At 36.3% G+C, this 20,265-nt stretch overlaps 1 protein-coding gene across 5 annotated transcripts in view; it reads left to right on the top strand.

The window, feature by feature from the left end:
• LOC113645833 (coiled-coil domain-containing protein 136) overlaps positions 1-9,435 on the top strand; it is a 36,197-nt gene extending 26,762 nt beyond the window's left edge. For 3 of the 5 annotated variants that reach the window (XM_027151727.2, XM_047803919.1, XM_047803920.1), the window contains 4 exons: positions 977-1,211; positions 1,322-1,456; positions 2,901-3,015; positions 8,487-9,435. In XM_027151727.2, coding sequence (XP_027007528.2) covers positions 977-1,211; positions 1,322-1,456; positions 2,901-3,005 — 475 coding nt within the window. In that variant the 3' untranslated portion in view covers positions 3,006-3,015; positions 8,487-9,435. The remainder of the gene's footprint in view (positions 1-976; positions 1,212-1,321; positions 1,457-2,900; positions 3,016-8,486) is intronic. The other 2 variants (XR_007138604.1, XM_027151728.2) reach the window with 2 other exon arrangements.
• Positions 9,436-20,265: the final 10,830 nt, after the last annotated feature.

Raw genomic sequence — 20,265 nt, 5'->3', positions numbered from 1 at the left:
ATGCAGTTTTGTCAAATCACTGACCACAGAGACATAAAAACACTGAACAGAATCCCTCATCCTGGATGTATTGCATATGGAGAGGCAAGAAAGAATTTAGGAGCGGTCAACAGTCATTATTAAATAATTGCTTTTACATGGTTCTTTTTCATCACTTTAAATTCAAGAGTAGAATAAGCTTTTGAACAAGAACTATATTCCATTTAGCTTTCCCCAGTTCCCACTCATCACTTTGTGTAACAGGACAAAGTATAGAATAGCAGAACGAATGAGAACTGTTGTTATTTAAAGATCACCCAACAGTTGCTGACAGCTACAGAACAGCAGCTAAGTTTGTCAGCTTTTGTCATACTGTTGTGTCTTCCATAAGTATTATTCTCTTTTCAAACTAAACTTGCTAAACACACGACTTACTTTATTCATCCCAGTGGGAAATTCACAAGCATTAGTAACAATTTAACTAGCCAAGTACTTTTGAGTTTTCTATAGATTGCAGCGTTTGTTACCTAGCTAGCAAGCTCATTTTAATCAATACATGTTTGTAGCTATATAGTTATATCTTTAAATAAAATGATAAATCAAACGTTCATATCAAACACATTTCTACTCTCTGAGATGTCTCAAGTGCTTGTACATAAGCATCTAAAATTTAAAGGTGTTACCTTCAACCACTAAAATTCTGTTTCATTTCTAATTTCTTCACAACACACATCTCAGACTGACAGCCAACAGAATCCTGACTCGTTTTATATCAGACTTGTGGTGCTAAAATAATTAACTAGTTTATACTGATTAAAAATGTCAAATAAGTCGATTTCCATTCTGCTGGTGAAGTTGCTAATAAGCCTACAGTCGTCTGGACTTGCATTATTTCTTTTTTACTCTGTAACAGTTTTTCAGATGAACTGAAGTTTTTATGCATGATAACAAACTCTGTAACACAACTGCTCTACTGCTTCCTTTTCTCTGCTTTTAGAGAAGAGCAGGACAAGCAGAAGGTGGACAAAGAGCAAGCAGTGAAGGCCGAAGTCTACATGAGCATATTACAGACGGAACAGATGACTCATCAAGTGCACTCCTGTCTCCAGAAGAACTTGAGTGAGGACAAAGCTGTAAATCCTGAGCAGAGGAGTGAGGAGCTTTCTGAGGTGTTCACTCTCCGAGACCAGCTAAAACAGGCTGAAGAAAGAGCATCCCAGGTCCAGAGAGAGGTACGGTTCTGCATTCAAGGTTCAGCTGAGTGCAAAAGTTTCCACGCCCTATGATTTCTTCGAGGTACTCTCTACTACTATCTGTTTAAACACCCTATCTTTTTTTTCAGTGTGAAGTGTTAAAAGGAGAACTTCTCCAGCTGCAAGGACTTTACGAGAGCAGTCAGAAGGAAAGAACCGAGCTGGAGGCAGAGCTACACCGCTGTAGGGCGGAGCTTGATAGGCTGGCAGGAAGGAAGGCCCAGGTAACTTGGAACTTAGTGAATGGTTTACGTATGACATGATGTAGATAAAATATTATTTACTTCCTCAGATTTAGTTAATTAAGGGATCTTAAGTTTTGCTTGCTTAGGGTAAAATTTTTACTAAAAGTTATACTGCTGGATAAGGAACCATTCTGCAGCGCAGTCTTCAGTGCTAACATGCGTCTGTTTGTACGCTTGCGATAACAGTCATCAGTGAAGACTCTGTCTCCCAGCATCCATGTTTACGTCATCATTGGTCAAGTGTGTGTGTGTACATTCTCACACACGTCGATCGTTGGCTTTATGTTTTCTGTCTCAACTTGTCCCCTTGTGCATGTCTAATAATAACAATCTAATAATATCCTCAACGAATGCTTACAAAGCTTACATTTTCATCTTGGGCTTTATGTTTTCTGTATCAATTTGACCCCTTGTGTGTATTCTAATAGTCAAATTAGATTTCCTTAAACAAACTTATCTTAATTTAACACTTATAACAAACTTAATAGAAATCGGAGAACCAGCTCATCCTGAGCCATACTAATGCTTGTGTACCAATGTGCACTAAAAAAATAGACACTGATTGGATTCCTTAAATCGGATTAGATTTTAAATTCTGTATTTAATGTTATGAAAGAGATTTTGTCCGTCTGGTCTGAGTACTTTGTCTCACATCACTCACTCGCCCTCCACGGTACAAGTGTTCTCATTTTTAGACTGTGTACTCTGTGATGCTCTCAGGGTTCCTTTAGCATGCACAAATTCTACAGTGTGGACCAACATCTTCAAATGGTCTTTGACTCAATATAACTGATGGGATGACTGTGAGGTCTTCATCTTGTAATTTAATCATCATTGGCATGTTCTAATAGCAGTGTTTTTTTTCTGTTCTCCCTTTCCTGTGGTCCACCATCGCTTCCTTCTGTTGCTTTCTAACCACTGTGTGACCATACACCCTGCGATTACCACACACACACACACACACACACACACACACACACACACACACACACACACACACACACACACACACACACTGCACAATATTAAATTCTGAACAAATGTTTTCTTAAAAAACCTGCCTATCTATCTATCTATCTATCTATCTATCTATCTATCTATCTATCTATCTATCTATCTATCTATCTATCTATCTATCTATCTATCTATCTATCTATCTATCTATCTATCTATCTATCTATCTATCTATCTATCTATCACATGGATTCTCCATCTCCTCCTCATTCCAACTCTCTGCACACATTACATGTATATATCTCTCTCTATATACTCTGTATGTGTTGTAAACCCTTGTGCTCATGTTTGGTTATTTTTTGTTTTATATCATGCATGCTGTTTCTCACCTCGTTTTTTCTCTCTCACCACCTCCTCCATTCCCTCTCTCCATCCATCCCTGCGATTTTTTTGTGTTTTCCCCTCTCAGAACTCCTGTCCTCCATCTGAGTCCCCTGTTCTCTCCATACCCTTCATAGGAATGGTTGTAATAATGGCGCTGATATGGTGCTGCTGGAAGGAGCTCTTGTCCTAAAGAGGGAAAGGTACGGCGCTTCGCCTTTTCTTTCTCTATGATCACCTCAATTTGACTTCTGGACACACAAAGTGAAGAACTGAGCGATGTTTAGATAATAAAAGGATGATCAGATTGGAAGATGATTGCAGCTAAATATTGAATGCTGCAGTCTGTTGGTGTATTTGTATGGATGTGCACATTGTTTCACAACCATTCTGAGTGTGTGGAGCAGTTTGGGGAAAACCCATCAGATACTGCTGGCCTTGAATTACGGCTAACAGTCAAAATAGTTTCAAGACAAAATAAACCAAAACAAGACAAGACAAAACAAAAGAAACAAAATAAATCAAAACAAGACAAAACACAAAACAAAAGAAATCAAAACAAGACAAAACAAAAGAAAACAAGACCAAAGAAAGAAAACAAGACAAGGCAAGGCAAAAGCAGACAAGACAAAACAAAAAAAGACAAGACAAGGCAAAAGAAAAGAAAACAAGACAAGATGAAAGAAAACAAATTAAATAAAAACAAGACAAAACAAAACAAAAGAAGACAAGACAAAAAATAACAAGATGAGACAAAAGAAAACAAGACAAGACAAAACAAAAGGAGACAAGACAAGGCAAAAGAAAAGAAAACAAGACAAAAGAAAAAAAGAAAAAAGAAAAGCAGACAAGACAAAAGAAAACAAGACAAAAGAAAAAAAGACAAGGCAAAAGAAAAGAAGACAAGACAAAAGAAAACAAAAGAAAACAAGACAAAAGAAAAAAAAGAAGACAAGATGACAATTAAAATAAGACAAGACAAAAGAAATGAAGACAAGACAAAAGAAAACAAGACAAGGCAAATAAAGACAAGACAGGACAAAAAAAACAAGACAAAAAAGACAAGACAACACAACACAAAACATGACAGACAAGACAAAAAAAAACAAGACAAGTAATCCCCTTTAAGAACCATAATTGTATGTAACATTTAATCTTGCTAAAGCCAGTTTAATAAACTTTAACATAAACTTTTTAATAAACTGTTTCATAAATAGTTTAATAAACTTTACCTTAAACAGTTTAATAAAAATACTAAACCTTGTGTATACGGTGACTTAGGATTTGTTGACGATCTGTAAATAGATGTAGCTCTGCACAAAAGTCAGCATCATGTTTTTGTTTTTAAATTTTGCTGTAGATTTATACATTTTTTACCTTACTTTTATAATGTTAGAGAAAATTAAGAAACGGAAGAAAAGCCTACTGAAAGCTGCTGGGTTTACTCAAGTATAGACAGATAGACAGATAGATGGATGGATGGATAAATAAGAAAAAGACAGAGAGAAAGAAAAAAAGAGAGAGAGTCAGACGAGCAGACAAATAGAGAGAGAGAGATAGAGAGAGAGAGAGAGAGAGAGAGAGAGAGAGAGAGAGAGAGAGAGGTCACAGTTTCTCTGGAGACTGTCACAGTTGCTGCTATTTATTTATTTACTGTTTATTCATTCATTTATTTATTTATTTATTTCTTGACTAGGATTAATTCTTCAAAATGCTCAGTAAATCATACCATCTAATTTTCCTATAAAAGCAGATCACTGATTAAGCAAAACAAAGTTTTATTACATTAATATTGACTTTGTTTATTTTATTACCATATAGTTATACTATAGAGTACATACCATTAATACCTTATAGTATTTGTTTATGTTGAAATGTTTACCTTATTTTTGAAGGCATCATTTCTTCTCTTCCTGTGACTTCTGCACTGTTCTGCATGTGGACAAAAATCTAATCAGACAGCTTGTAATCATATACCAACCGCCAAAATGTCTGTGACGCTCTTCCAACACGGAATGAAATATTTAGACATAATTTTCTGTCTTTTTTCACCGTTTGGAGTTTGGACCTTTGAATGCAGTGACTTTGTGTTATTTGAGCAGCATTAAGGAACATGTTTCAGTTCACAGAACAATATAAAAATTACTATCAAAATCTCACCAAGTGATGGTTTTTCCCAGACTGACACACACACACACACACACACACACACACACACACACACACACACACACACACACACACACACACACACACACACACACACACACACACACACACAGTTGTTCTAGTTGTTCTAATTTACTTCTAGAAGAATCCTATTTGCATTCAATTATCAAAATTGTGCATGTAGTTATCAGTCTCAAGATTATGAGCTTAAGTGCGAAGCCAAAAAAAAAATTATCTTGACTTTAAGTCATAAAGTATAATTAAAAAGACTGGATTATTTTCTTCATAGCATACAGGAATAAAAAAACTCAGTTGTAGCAAATCAATGGGCCACAGAAGTCTTTAATAGAAGGGTTCTAGTAGACTCATTGGAGATGACTAGAACTGTTAAGGAGGAAGCATTTTACCTAAAAGCATGCAGTAATACTGCATCTAGAATTCATTAAGCGCTCCTTAAGTGTACACGAGATGGCTAATGGCTTCAGATTTCTATATTTCTACAAGATTTTTATTTTTGAAAGGGGAAAGTGTCTGTCATTGCGTTCTACCAAGAATATTCTATACACAGAACTCCTAATAATTCATTCTAGTCCTTTCCCTTTTATTATTGCCTTCATCAGGTTACCTTCCATGAGCTTAAAAATGATTTAACACAATAAAAACTTTTACAATTTTTTTATTTGTATAGAACTTTTAACAATGAACATCATCTAAAATATTTCAGGTTTATAGAAATATAATGAATTTTGTATTTTATTTCAGAATAAGTTTTAAAATATCATTTTTATATTCATTAAATTTAATTTAGATATATAATTTAGATTTATATTAACGAGCATGCCAGGGGCAACAGCAGCAAGGAAAATCTCCCTGAGACGATATGAAGAAGAAACCTCGGGAGGAACAAAACTCATCCTCACCCGGGAAAAAAGCTAGTTAGTTTTAGATTTCGGCAGGATCGTTATTTAATTTTTTTGCATTTTAGGGAATTGCTTTTCATTTCCTTTCCAAATTGGTCAGTTTCCATCCTCCAACTGCTGACCATGGAGGGTGAAGGTTAACAAATGCTTCTTCCTTTCTTCTGCTTCTGCTGCATTACTGAGCAGTTTACAACACACTAAGAGGAAAGAGCTATCTGCCTTCTTCCACATACATGAGCTCACACACGCCCTGGATTTGTCTAACATCCCTCCCCGATAGACAGTATTGGGAGAGTATGCTGTAGCATTGTCAGTATTCAAACTCACAAACTCTGAACTATACGATAAAAGCTTTCCTGTTGCTCCAAGCACAAACCCTCTATACATAAACATCTTCATAATACATTCTAACCTCATCCCCTTGCTTTCATCAGCAGTACGAACTTTTTGTGTATCAAGTAAAATGCCTTCGCCCTAAAAAAAAAAAAAAGGAACTCTTTGAAGGTTTTAAGATTTGATCTTCTGTAGCCGATAGAAGAGGTGAATCAGATTTGAAAAATAAAAACAAAACTGAAAGATGTCTATCTTAAAAAAGAATTTCTAGCAATAAACAGTTAAATGGAATCATGTTTACGTTTTAGCATCATGGAATGTAGCCACATGGGAGTCTTCTTGCTGCTTTTCCTTTTGATCCCCCATCGAACTCGCTCTGGTGAAGCGTGTGATAAAATCACAGCGAACACTGACGTCTCGCCTCTGGCCGTACTGGCTTCATACCGTGGCTGAAAACCTGGACTGAATATTTATACCGCTATGGAAACTTTTCAAGCAGTGACCCGAGCCTGAACCAGGGGTGAACTCTGATCATGATAAATTGGTATAACTCAAAGTCTGTGTATAAAAGCAGTCAGTAATGGAGATTTATAAACCTATTAGGGCTTTATTTTTCATGCAGTGCGGTTGCAACACTCGGTAAGAGGAGAAGTAACGGCGTGGGGTCACGTTCACCCTGAGACCTGTAGAGATCAGCAAACCTGACTCAACTTTTATTTCGACATTAGTGAGCAGCTTGGGCTAACCTTAAACATCACAGAGGGCAGGACACACACACACTCACACACACTCACACACACACTCACACACACACACACTGCACACATAGAGTGACAGAGAAAAACACTGTTTGTTTACAGTCATTACTAGGTCATTGCTCTCAGCTGTCTATGTCTCTGTGAGTCACACAGGGAATATATTTAGCTCTTTGAATCCACACATTGTGAAGAGCGTTTGCTTAATACACAGAGGCATTCTTTCTAAATCAGGGTCACCTTATATAAAATGCCCAGCTTCCATATGAATGTAAATGGATCTCTTTAAAGCTTCTATGGTGACCTGGGGTATTTTTTTTGTTGTTTTTTTTGTTGTTTTTGTTGTTCCCGAAGGAATATAATGAGGGACGGAGTTAATATTTCGAGGCCAGAAAGTATGTCGTGGATGCTAATTTTGTGTGTATTAACTGTGTAACCTGAAGACTTGTCAAACTTAGACAAGAACTTAGAGAATTATAATTATTATTTTTATTAGTCTAGACCCATCTATGTTTTTTTTAACCACCTTTTTTTCTCGCTAATCAAGAACTGTCCCAAAGAACCCCATCAAGCAGCACTTCATCTTAAACTCCCATGTTTATCATGTGGCCAGAATGGAGTCTGAGCTATTTCCTGTAGGTTTTTTTAATCATATATTCATCCTTAGTAAGTGTTTTATACTGGTTAGGGTTGCCGTGGATCCGTAGCCTTTTCCAGGAAAACGCGCACACACACACATTCCCAACATAGCTTATCTGGATACCTGGATTTTTTGTGGAAGTTGGAGGAACCCAGAGAACCTAAAGGAAATCCATGCAGACAAACCACACAAACAATAACCCAAGCTCAGGATCCTGGATCTGTGAGGCAGCAACACTACCTACATTACTCAACAATAGCCTATTATTATAAATGTGGAAGACAGATTGGAGATGTATGGATGCAGTATAATAGAGCAGAGATCGAAGCTCATTTTCATCTCTAGACTCCAGGAACTAGCTCAAAACAAAAAACAACATCTAGCATAACTTCATAATGTTGATGACAAGTACTAAAAAGATACACAGAAATATTAATCCAATTTCAGTTCAATTCAATTGTATTTGTATAGCGCTTTTAACAATGGACATTGTCTGAAAACTATCCAAACTATCCAAAGAACTCATAAAGAACCCATTTTACAGGATAAAATGTAGATCTATGTAGAACCCCGATGACAGAAGTTTTCCTCTCAGGAATAAACTAAAGCACCATCCTGTTTAGAACCACTGACCATCTAAAAAGCCACCAAGAACCCTTTCTTTCGCTAGCAGATGTCATCCTGCTGACTTCTGGAGCGCTTATAAATCATTTGAGTGATGTTAACATAAATAAAAGTACCTCTGCTGTTAAAGAAATATCACAGGCACATCATTACCCTCAAACTAACCCGAACTGACAAATGATCTTTGTTTGTGTGACACCTCTGAATTTAACTCTTCCTCCTGTTGATCTTAGGAGCGAGAGGGAGACTGGAACCTCGTTATGCTGGTTGCCGTGGCAGCAGCAGCCGTTTTGCTCATACCCAGTTTGACCCGAGTGTTTGCTTGAGTCTGGACAGGAAGTGACCTCGATCAGGTCAACGTCTCATATCCACATGACATGCTTGCTTACCTTCTCTGTGGTACACATTCACAGATGCACACACACACACACACGCGCACACGCACACGCACACACACACACACACACACACACACACACACACACACACACACACACACACACACACACACACACACACACACACACACACTGCCAGAACAGTCCTTAAGGTACTTCTGCTAAAACATACTCTATAGTCTCAGTGGAGAAAAAAACACCACATTCACAAAGGCTGCTTTTGGTTCTTGCTTCTGGTTGTGTGCAATTTCACCCTCAGACACATCCATCAAACATCTTTCTCGCATTAGACACCGTCTCTGGCTTTAGACACGCTGCTTATAAGATGTGCAGTGACAGCATGTGATACGTAATCCTGAAATTCTTCCAGTCGTCTGTCATCTTTCAAATTTCGGCTAGATTTTTTATGTTTAGCTAGATTTAACACCAGAGCGAGTATCAGTCCTAAAGCATGCGTACGACAGTTTAACCAGCACCGATGTTCAATATAAATGTTCTGTACCTACTGTAACTGTTGGATCGATCCGTTTTAAAGTATTTTCATTTCTGTCACAACTCTGGATGTTATGTAGAATGCAGAATAATTCAGACAGTAGCAAGAAAGTCTGATAAAGGTTTAAGAAATACCATCAATGAATCGTATCACGCTGAAAGTATATGATACACTACTAATTCAACTGCTGTATAAAACTCAACACTGATGTATTCGTATGCATGTGTGTGTGTGTGTGTGTGTGTGTGTATGTGTGTGTATGTGTGTGTGTGTGTGTGTGTGTGTGTGTAATCAACATGACTTCATATAACAAGTTTAAACGACACTAACCTATAAAAGATGGTTATTTTTGTAAAAGAAATCCGAAATTTAACGAATATAAGAACATTTTATGAGACATTGAACTCTATTTCAGCGCCGCTCACAAGTAGTTAGACATCATCGGTTTGGTTCTGTACGGCATTCACGTGAATTTGAAAAGAAAAAGTCAAGACATTAAATATATTCTATATTTCAAGGGACCATATGCATTTGATCCAGTAAATACTTGTGCCATTGCATCATCCTTTCCTGCCCAAAGTAGCAAAACAAAAGGTCTATGAGTGTCTCTAGATATAGTATTTAGTACTGTATCTGGGGTTTTTCATCTTATCAACGTAAGAACCAAAGAAATGTCAAGAAATGTCAGTTGTTGTAAGGTTAACCTTAAATAAACAAATGAATCAGAGATACAGTATTAAGTGTCTCGGGGATCAGCTACATGGCAGCATTAGTTCACGGATACATTAAAGACCATCGTACAGAGATATGTAGCACAAACCTGGTAGCTATTTCTCAAATATGCAGCTTCAAAAAAGGTTCCTCGTGATTTTTAATTCCTCTTTTTTTATTTTTTATAGATAAACAAATGGGAGAATCTTTGGTATAGAAATCTCTCCATCACCTAGAGACTTTGTTCAATGGATTAGACACAATAAAAAAAAAAAAAAATAATACATTTGAACTTGTTTTCTGGAGCTGCTCCATCCTGGTCAGATTAATGGTGGATCCAGAGCCAATCCTGGAATACTAGGCATGAGCCAGGAATACATGATTGTTTTTTTTGGAAGGAAGAAAAAAAATCCCTGAGAATCCAGAGGAAACCAATACAGGCACGTAATGAACATTAAAAAAGAAATCCATACTGACAGGAACCCAGATTCTGGATCATATTGGGAATTTGTCATTATTTTATAAGTATTTATGTTTATGTCTAATCTACTAGGGGCAATATAGTTATAGAAATGGCCCAAAAAGGTTAGGTTTTTCCACATAACTGTTTCCATCTTTAAATTAAATGGTGATATCAAACCCATTTCTGCTCTCTGAGATGCCTGGAGTGTTTACATCTAAAAGTTTGAGGTGTTTACACATATACATGTCCATTCAGATGTCTTGGAACACCAATGTACTGGTAAAAAGGGTTAAAGATTCTACATAGAAATGAGCATGGTAATAAGTGTCTCCCAATCAAATACTTGGTTCTGTCACCTGGTTATTTATACTGGTGGTTAGATGCAATGACTTGTAGACATCAAATTAAAAATATAACTAAAATAATTTGACCTTTTTCCAGGCCACAAAATTTGAATGTTCTTGCATATGTATAACGTCTCAAAATTAGACAAAGAACTGGAAAATTCTGCATGTTCTTCTTGTGTATGTTGGTTTCCTGTGGACCTCCCAGAATATGGCAACAGGTTGAATAGCTACTCTAAAAATGCCCCAAGGTGTGAAAAATTTGTGTGTGTGTGTGTGTGTGTGTGTGTGTGTGTGTGTGTGTGTGTGTGTGTGTGTGTGTGTTCATGTGTGTGTGTGTGTGTGTGTGTGTGTGTGTCCTAATGTTTCTAGGACAGGCTCTGGATCTTTTGCAAATTTCCATCTGTTATTTTTTTTAGTTTTTTTTTTTTTGTATAAAATCCATATAAGCTGCCATTAGGATTCACCTTTTCAGAGCCAAAGAGTCAGAGCTGAAACAAAAAATATCCCTAAATTTGAAACACCGAATATTAAACAATATTTGTATGGACAACAGAAGACATGTAGCACAAAAAAAGTAGCTTTATCTAAAGTATGCAGCTTCACTTCGAAATAAATATCCTTTAAGTTATGCCTCCTGGGATAGTCAAGAGTTTTTGTCCTTTATAGAGGTTCTGTGGGTGAGTAAAACCCTTCCTAGGTTCCCTTTTAAGGGCTCCTCGTGAAGGACAGACCAAAGAACCGAAGAGTTCTGAAACCTTGAATGTAAAGGCACACGATGCAATTTCTGTTCAAAAATTGTACGTTGTCTAGAATAAAAATAAATAAATGAAAAATACAGTAATCAGTGAATTATACTTAGGAATAATAATTATTGTGTTGTACAACTGATCAGCTCATTAACCCCTGAACAGTCTTTAAAAATATATATAGCAGTTGTGGCTTTGTAGAAGTTCAGTGAAGCAATTTATTGTTTCAAGATTATTGTCGTGTGCAGTGAAGTAAAGATTGTTTCAAGTGTCTATATACAATGAAATTCTTGTGCTACGGTTAACCAGGCACAGTATAAATATGATAAATGAACTTTTACATGGTACAAAACTATAAACACTGAACACAGACAAAAGACTAATGAGATTATTAAGATTATTGAGTTACAGTGGGAGATATTGAGCATACAGTACTCCAAATTATTATTATTAAATCCTCAAAGAATCCTTTAAACTTTGTAAACATTGTTTACAATGTAATTGGAAGGTCATTGGTTCAAATCCCTGGTCACACCAAGCACCCACTGTTAGGTCATTAACCCTCAAGTACTTAATTATATTCTGTCTCAGTAGTAAGTGATTTTGAATTAATTACATTTTAAAGCCCATAAAAGTTCCCATTTGTTCTGAGCTATAACTGAGATTTCCCCTTTTAGAGAGGAACCGTTTAGGAAGCTGAACACGTAATGACGTCTTTCTCAACATTTCAGGGGTAATAAACAGTCCAAAGGGTTTCCCAAAATCATCGCATTATGATAGAACCAGCATCACTTTCTCCAATTTCTCTCCTGTTTTAAGCTATTTTTACATTGTGATAATTTTTTGGAAACTCAGGCCTGTGTTATTTGCTCTTAAAAGGAAATGAGCGGCTTATAAACTGTAACTATAGAAACCTTGTGCTTAATAGTGCAAGGTGACAACATTAAAGCACAAAAACATTCCAGAGAACGTTATATACATCACAATATAGTATATAACCGATTATTTGTACACGATTACTGCTGGCAGTATTATAATATCTTTAGTACCACAACGCTTAATACAGCTCAATCCTGATTGGTCCAGACAACAGAACAGAAGCTCTGACAGTAAAATCATGAACAAAAATAACTTAATCGACTTGATGGATTTGATTTAAATGATCTGATTTAAAAAATCTCTCAATATGGGGAAGGTCTCTGTAAGGATATGTTTATGTAGTATTTAAGGAAAGAGTCTCCAGTGTCAGTGGTGAAGCTGTAGTTTCATGCGCTGTGTTGTTTGTTGCTAAAATGAGAAACTTCTCATTTCTGGAAGGAGAAAAAAAAAAGACTGCTGAATGAATGCTGTTATAACATGAGTGATAACAGGAAGTGACTTATTTAATTACAAGCACAAACTTTTTTTAAAAAAAATTATGTGTTGGCAAGTGTGTGAAATAAAACAAGAAAAATAGGACGTAATTTATTCATTTACTTATTATTATTATTATTATTATTATTATTATTATTATTATTATTATTATTATTATTTAGTTTACTACTTCATCACTAAATTCATCACTAAAACCCTTCACACACTAAAAATGAGCTAATCTTCATCCGCTCACAGAAATGCCCACAGGTCTGACGCGTAGCCGAGGAAAATGAAAGCACATAAAATCCTGTGCCTCTTTTATAAACATCGTTCGAGGACTCATGAGATGAAATCGGTTCAGGCGTGTTTCTCCCCATACATGCCATACACGAATCTACAGCATTCTTAAGTCATCATACAGTACATTGCCTTCATCCAGGATTCTGAATGTGTCCTGATTTGCTGATAGACTTTACAATGCATGCTACACAGTAAACACTTCTTTTTCTATCTATGGTCATTTGTTCAGTATTGTAAATAATATCAGTAGGTATGAAGCTGTGGTGGGATATACTGTGAACATGAAGCCTTTCAGCTCTAAAGCATCGTCACGTCGGCCGAGGTTTCGTTTCTTTTTTCATTTTTTTAAAAAATTTTTAATAAAATGAACATTGGTGAAAGTCTTGCGCTTGCAAATCCTATAAAACCGAATGTGTTTGCACGTTCCTCACTGTGGATGCGCTTTGCGGTGAAGATTTTATTCTTCATAAAAACGCCACACAATTTTCTGAAAACGTGGATCTTTTTTGACTAATTTGTTTACCGAAATCAATTGAGTTCTCTACTCTGTTCTGTTTTGTTCCGTATCGTCAAAAGTTTTCGATATGTATCTCAGAAAATATTTGTTATACAGTCATCTCAGTTCTAGATAGTAACTAGGTATGTGTGTGGTACAATTTCAGACACATTATTTATTAATTTATTCTCTTTTTTTTTTTGCTGCATTCGACTAAAATTGTAACCTCCCCAAAGAAAACCAAAGATCATCCTTTACTCTGTAAGACAGGAAAACCTCCTGAACCATGAGCACGTGACGTCATATCAACATGGCTGTTCACAAACAAAGCACCATTTTCTGTTTATTATTTATTTATCTATTTATTTATTTATTTTAAAAAAAGACAAATTCTAGGTTAGGTACATGTTAAGAACATAGCATATAGTAAGGTCCAAGCTATTAGCAACACTAACAATGTATTTAAACATAAAATAATAACTTTTTTTGTATCCATTTATAATTAAATGGCTATTGGTACATAGCATCTTTCACACCATGGTCATTTAGTGGTTCTATTGTATGTCTGTTTAATTGCTAAAACTTTTCAGGCTTTCTAGTTTACTTTATTGCAAATCTTTTAACAACTTAACTACCATCATGGTATTCAGAATCATAAACCAGTTCTGCAGAGATTTTTACCACACACATACATAGTTAATATTAAGAACTTATGTTGCGGTTTTACCCTCAAAGGGCCGGCGTTGGGGCAGGTTTTCATTTCAGTCGAAAAGATTCCTTCCGATAAGTTGATCATGTTGCACAGTAGACTCAGGTGTGGGTTCTGCTTGGTGGAAATGAAAACCTGTCCCTAGTCTGTACATCCCTGACTTATGGGATTGTAAAGGAAGTCTTTAAAATGATCTCCAGAAAGATTTGACTCATTTGAGTTACTGGGTTTGTCATATCATTTAATTAATACCTGATAGCGCTCATTAAACATCTTCTTCTTTTTGGTTTCTACACACTGGTCACATGATGATATGTTTTCCTGGATGCTTATGAATATAAATTTTCCGTTATCTTCCAAAACACTGAATTATACTTTCTTCCATTTTGTAACGTGGAAATAAAAGCGTGTTTTTTAATGGCTCTGGTTCAGTAGGACGAAAATGTCAATGACTTCAATCATAATGATGATAAATGATTGAAATGTTTTGAAATGTATACGTGTGATTGTGTGGAGATGTCTGTGTGTCACCTAGCTTTATTGAACTGTATAGTAAAGTGTCTATTTGTGTAAAAAAAAAAAGATAAATCTTTATGTATTTTGGTAATCTAACTGTATATTTTGTAAATGATTTGAAAGAAATAAAGTAGTTATCCATGTAGTCTTCTTTCTATGCTAATGACCTGTATATCATGCATCTGGACTGCACATAGGACGTACCACTGACATAACATAATTATTTGTTTGTATGTTTCTTTGTCCATTTATTTTCTTTTTAACGTTTTTGACACTGCAAGATTAACTTTAAGATTTTCCGGGTTGCCAGATTGTGTCTCATAAAGCCATAATCTTCGGTCTCACACATTTTATGCGATTTTAAATGGAATTTTGATGGACAACAACTTTCCATTTGATGAGAGGAAATTCTGATTGTCAGAATTGTACAGTAGATCTTGGATTGAATCAAAACATGTTGAAACACTAATGTTACATAACAACGTTAATCCAAACGGGATGGAAAAGATGGATGGTAACCAACCAAAATGTCATTGTGTAATGATGTTCCCTCGGGATCATAAATATCCTTAGTTCAATAAGAAGAGCAAGTAAAAATATATGTTTAGCATTTATTTATTTATTTATTTATTTATTTATTTATTTATTTATTTATTTATTTATTTATTTATGTCAAATTATTTATTTATTTTGGAGAACAGCATGAAAAAGCAAAACTAGTTCGAACTGACATGATCGTATCGAATTGTTCTGACCTGATCTAACAGTTAAAGAAACTAGCAGGAACTAACAGTTAGCGACAGAATTCAACATATACAGTAAGAAAAGTGCCTTATCAACAGTCTGTCTGTCAGTCGGTCTTGAATATAGAATCAATACAAAACAATTAAATCAAGAATAAATATATACTAACAATAAAATGACAATACAAATCTAATATCTAATTAGCTTTAAAGATGGGAAAAAGAAGACAGTAAAATATGTGTGTATATACTGTATATGAATGCAGATTGGTGGGAGAACAGCAAAAAAAAAAAAAAAGTCCAGGAGTGGGATGTGGTAGCTGAATGGTGTTGGACTATTCAATTCAATTCAATTCAATTCAAGTTTATTTGTATAGCGCTTTTTACAGTTGACATTGTCTCAAAGAAGCTTTACAGTACATAAACATAGAACAAAAGTTTATTATAAAGAATAATATAAAGATTAATAGAATACAAAATTCAAGATTAATATTAGATATATTTAAATATGTATGTATTTATCCCCAACGAGCAAGTCTGAGGTGACTGAGGTGACTGTGGTGAGGAAAAACTCCCTTAGATGGTAAAGGAAGAAACCTTGAGTGGAACCAGACTCAAAGGGGAACCTCATCCTCATATGGGTGATACTGCAGGGTGTGATTATAAATATCCAGTCTGACAATGTTGTACATGTGGCAAATGGCCACATGGAGTTCACATCTCCTCTTTAGCATCGCAGAGTCTAACTGGATCTCTAGATGCCTCCGGATTCTCAGAGTCTGCCTCATCTCAGTGGAGGTCTATAATCTTCATCGCACGGAAGACAATCAGAGCTGGTACAACTACCAACTGGAAGGTTGTGAGTTTGAATCCCAGGTCCACTAAGCTGCCACTGCTGGGCCCCTGAGCAAGGCCCTTAATCCTCAATTATTAATTGCGCAGAATATCACCATACATGTAAATGGTAGTGTGTTCAGGAAAGTCCAGGTACTACATAGGGTCCCGGCTGTGGACCTGAATGTCATGCTGGAAAAAGCTCCTCCTCATCCTCTCTGCTTCATAAAGAAGAAGATTTCAATATAAGAAAGCAATCAGTATATGATTTTATTTTTGGCATCCACATCAGATCATTTGCTGTTAAGAAATGTATTTTCAGGGGCTGATTTCTTTCTAGCTGAGACTATAGATTTATGCTGTGATAGTCGTGTCAGGTGATTGCACTAAGTGAAATTGGGGTTAGATTGGGGCTGGGGTTAGATTGGGGCTGAGATATTTAACAACCCGCTTCACAGTCATCGGCTGTGGACTGATGGAATGCTGTAGCTTATTATGAACATGCACAAATACTCTACTTTGACTTTAAAGCGTTTCAAGTCTGAAATACTTTTCTGTATTCATGCCATTTTTCCTCTGAATTCTAAAATTGGTAAACAGATAAGTTTTACAGACTTTCATTCAGTAAAAAACTTTGGGCCCAAAGAAATCCATCATATCTATGTTCATTATGCCTACAACATGGCTTAGTGGTTAGCACGTTTGCCTCACACCTCCAGGGTTGGGGGTTCGATTCCCGCCTCCGCCTTGTGTGTGTAGGGTTTGCATGTTCTCCCCGTGCATCGCGGGTTTCCTCCGGGTACTCCGGTTTCCTCCCCGGTATAAAGACATGCATGGTAGATTAATTGGTATCTCTGGAAAAATTGTCCGTAGTGTGTGAGTGTGTGAGTGAATGAGAGTGGGTGTGTGTGTGTGTGTGCCCTGCAATGGGTTGGCACTTCGTCCAGGATGACGCCTGAGATAGGCACAGGCTCCCCGTGACCCGAGAAGTTCGGATAAGCGGTAAAAAATGAATGAATTAATGCCTACAACATTCCACGCATTTGACAGCTGCCCTTATCCAGATTATCCAGTTACTTACATTTTTATGTGATTTTATACAACTGACCAATTGAGTGTTAAGGGCCTTGCTCAGGGGCCCAGCAGTGGCAGATTGGTGGAACTGGGATTTGGATTCACAACCTTCCAATTGGTAATCCAATGCCTTAAACTATTAACAAGACCTTGTGATAACAGAGCTTTTTATATATTGGATTTGAACTATTCTGTCTAATTATCATGACAAATGTGACTCACACTTACAGTTTAGGCCCTCAGGGAAAAAAAAACAATGAGAAAGACCGAGAAAGCTCAACCTTTGAGTCATCTTTCCTTTTTTGCTTCAACTTTATTACCACCATCACTCTGTACGCTCAGTGACCTGTGCTAGTGATATCATTTGATTTTCCTCATCACTGAGGATTTACTCCCAGGCCTCAGATTTACCTCCAGCACTCGGATAGAGAGACTCCATTAACATACCGAGATAATAAGTCAGAAACATGACTTCATATGAGAATACTTGGGAGTGCCTCAGGATTATTTTTAGACTGTGTATGTCACAGAGTGGAGAGAATTAGCATGTTCTTCACTGGTCACGGCTTGTTTGTGTGGTGAGGTGACACTACAGGGTTCCCCCTCTTCCAGTAACTCTGAGTCTCACCTTTCTCATGTTCTTCATTTACGACCACCACAGTGGCAGCTCTGAACCGGACGCCCACATTTCTGTCTCATTTTCCAAACCACAGACAAGTTAAAAAAAACCTGGAATGTAAATTCTTTGTGATTGTAGGAAGGCGTTTTATACAAGTTTGTGACCTGGATGTAAAAATAAAACAGATTCCTGAAGAATGATATTAATAGTAGGTAAGGTATTAAGGTAGGATATGAAGGTATGCAAATATGACAACAAAATTGTCCCTGACTAAACCCCTGGCTTTTGTTTCTCTGTCTGAATCCTTAAATATTTTATGTAGAACCCCAGAACAGTTTCACTGAGTTTATTCTTAAGCAATCCCTTTTAAGAGATTGAGGATCGATAACTATAAAAGATCCCCTTAAGAACCCTTTCTGCCAAAGTCTGGGTTGATTTTGGACTGAAAACCGTTTCAGCTTACAAAAAATTTATATTCTTAGAAAAAAAAAGTAAATATAAATCCTTTCTTTGTTTTAGCTTGATGTTCAATGCAGAGGGATCCAGATAGAAAGGCTGAGGGTTCAAGCCCTTGTGCCCTTGAACCAGGCTCAACACTCCCTACCCTAGGTGCATTTTATCATAACTAACCCTGCACTATGTTAACTTTATTAATCCTCAGGGGGAAATTGGTTCATTACCGCAGCTCCAAGTCACCAAAATAATAAATACAAAAATAGAGACTTACTGGATATATACAAGATAATATGTACAAAAAATATAAACAACGCTAGGATTTGAATACCTATACAGGTAAAGGTGTATTGTTGCACAGTGAGATGTGTTGTTGTACAGAGGAATTATAAAGTCTGATACAGGACACAGGTAAGAAAGATTTCCTGTGTTTCTCTGTGATGTGAAGCACCTTGGTTTAATAAGTCTGAGACTCAACGTACTCCTGGATCTGTCCAGGACATTATGGAGATTGTGGAAGATGTTGTCTGAGATGGTCAGTAGCTTAGACAACATCCTTTGTGACACTACAGCCATAGAATCCAGCTCCAAGGATGAGTTGTTCAGTTTGTTGGCGCCAGCTACCTTCGGTGTACTGAATATGTGATCAATAGAGACTATTTCAAAAATGCTAAACATCTCCTTTAAGAGTGGCTCGTGAACACAGAGTTTGGAGTTGACAGTGTACACCGGTTTTCAAACAACAGACCAAAATGATGAAGTCTGTTTTAAAAGTCATTTCTGTCACTGTCATGTTGTGTGAAACAAACACAGAAGAGATAATGGGATAATATTGGGCCTTGATATTTTTGTATCAAAAATGTGTGTTATATGAATTTAGTTACACCATATAATCTACATCCAGTTGCTCTCCTAATATTTTCTACCCCTATGGTTCTAAAGCTATATTTGATATCATACATCACAGGAGATCTATGAAAAGCTGTACAGCTCAGCAGCTTTTGTTAGACCTCCTTATCATTTCATCACGTCACACAAATTCACTTCCAGAGACCCAGTGTACTTCGAATACGTGGCATACACTACTGTGTTCAGAAAACAGATCTTACCATGTTGCCTCGAATAGAGTACATGGACTATATAGATCAGAAGCTAAATAACAGAATGGACTGATATATAAATACAAGTCTAAAATGGATAGACATCACAAGGATGAGATCTCATGGTCTGGAATAGGCATGTCAAATAGGTTCACACTATTAATAAATAAATCGAAGGTCCAAGGATGTAACTGTAGGGTGGAAGAGATGAGCTCTGATACTATAATTTGCAAGAAATGTTAATCATAGTATGGCATAATGGTTATAATGAAGATGAAGACATAATAGAGATACACACCGCTTTATGAAGAAATTATTTTGTTTTAAATTTTTTAAGTGGAGTTTATGAAATTACACTGAGACAAAAATATGTTGACCGAAGATGGCCGACAACAAAGTTCTTTTAGTGACATTTTTATTATAGTCTGAGAGTGTGAGCGATGTTACAAAAAAGGTAGTAATGATGGTGAAACCTAGACAAAACTCATAGAAAAGAAAAAATATCTTTATTACATCAAACGTGTTCTCATTACCCGACCTCATGCTTGCACAAACCTGGATCTTGTTGCTCTCTGACGTAAGAGATCTAAATACGGTCTTTTCGTCCAAGACGTTATCAGAATTGTTTCATTGTGTGTGACTTAAAAATGTTGA

Source organism: Tachysurus fulvidraco, chromosome 19 (genome assembly GCF_022655615.1).
Source record: "Tachysurus fulvidraco isolate hzauxx_2018 chromosome 19, HZAU_PFXX_2.0, whole genome shotgun sequence".
Classification (NCBI taxonomy): domain Eukaryota; kingdom Metazoa; phylum Chordata; class Actinopteri; order Siluriformes; family Bagridae; genus Tachysurus; species Tachysurus fulvidraco.
The sequence above is the reverse complement of the archived record's forward strand: the minus strand, read 5'-3'. Positions and strand labels throughout refer to the sequence as shown.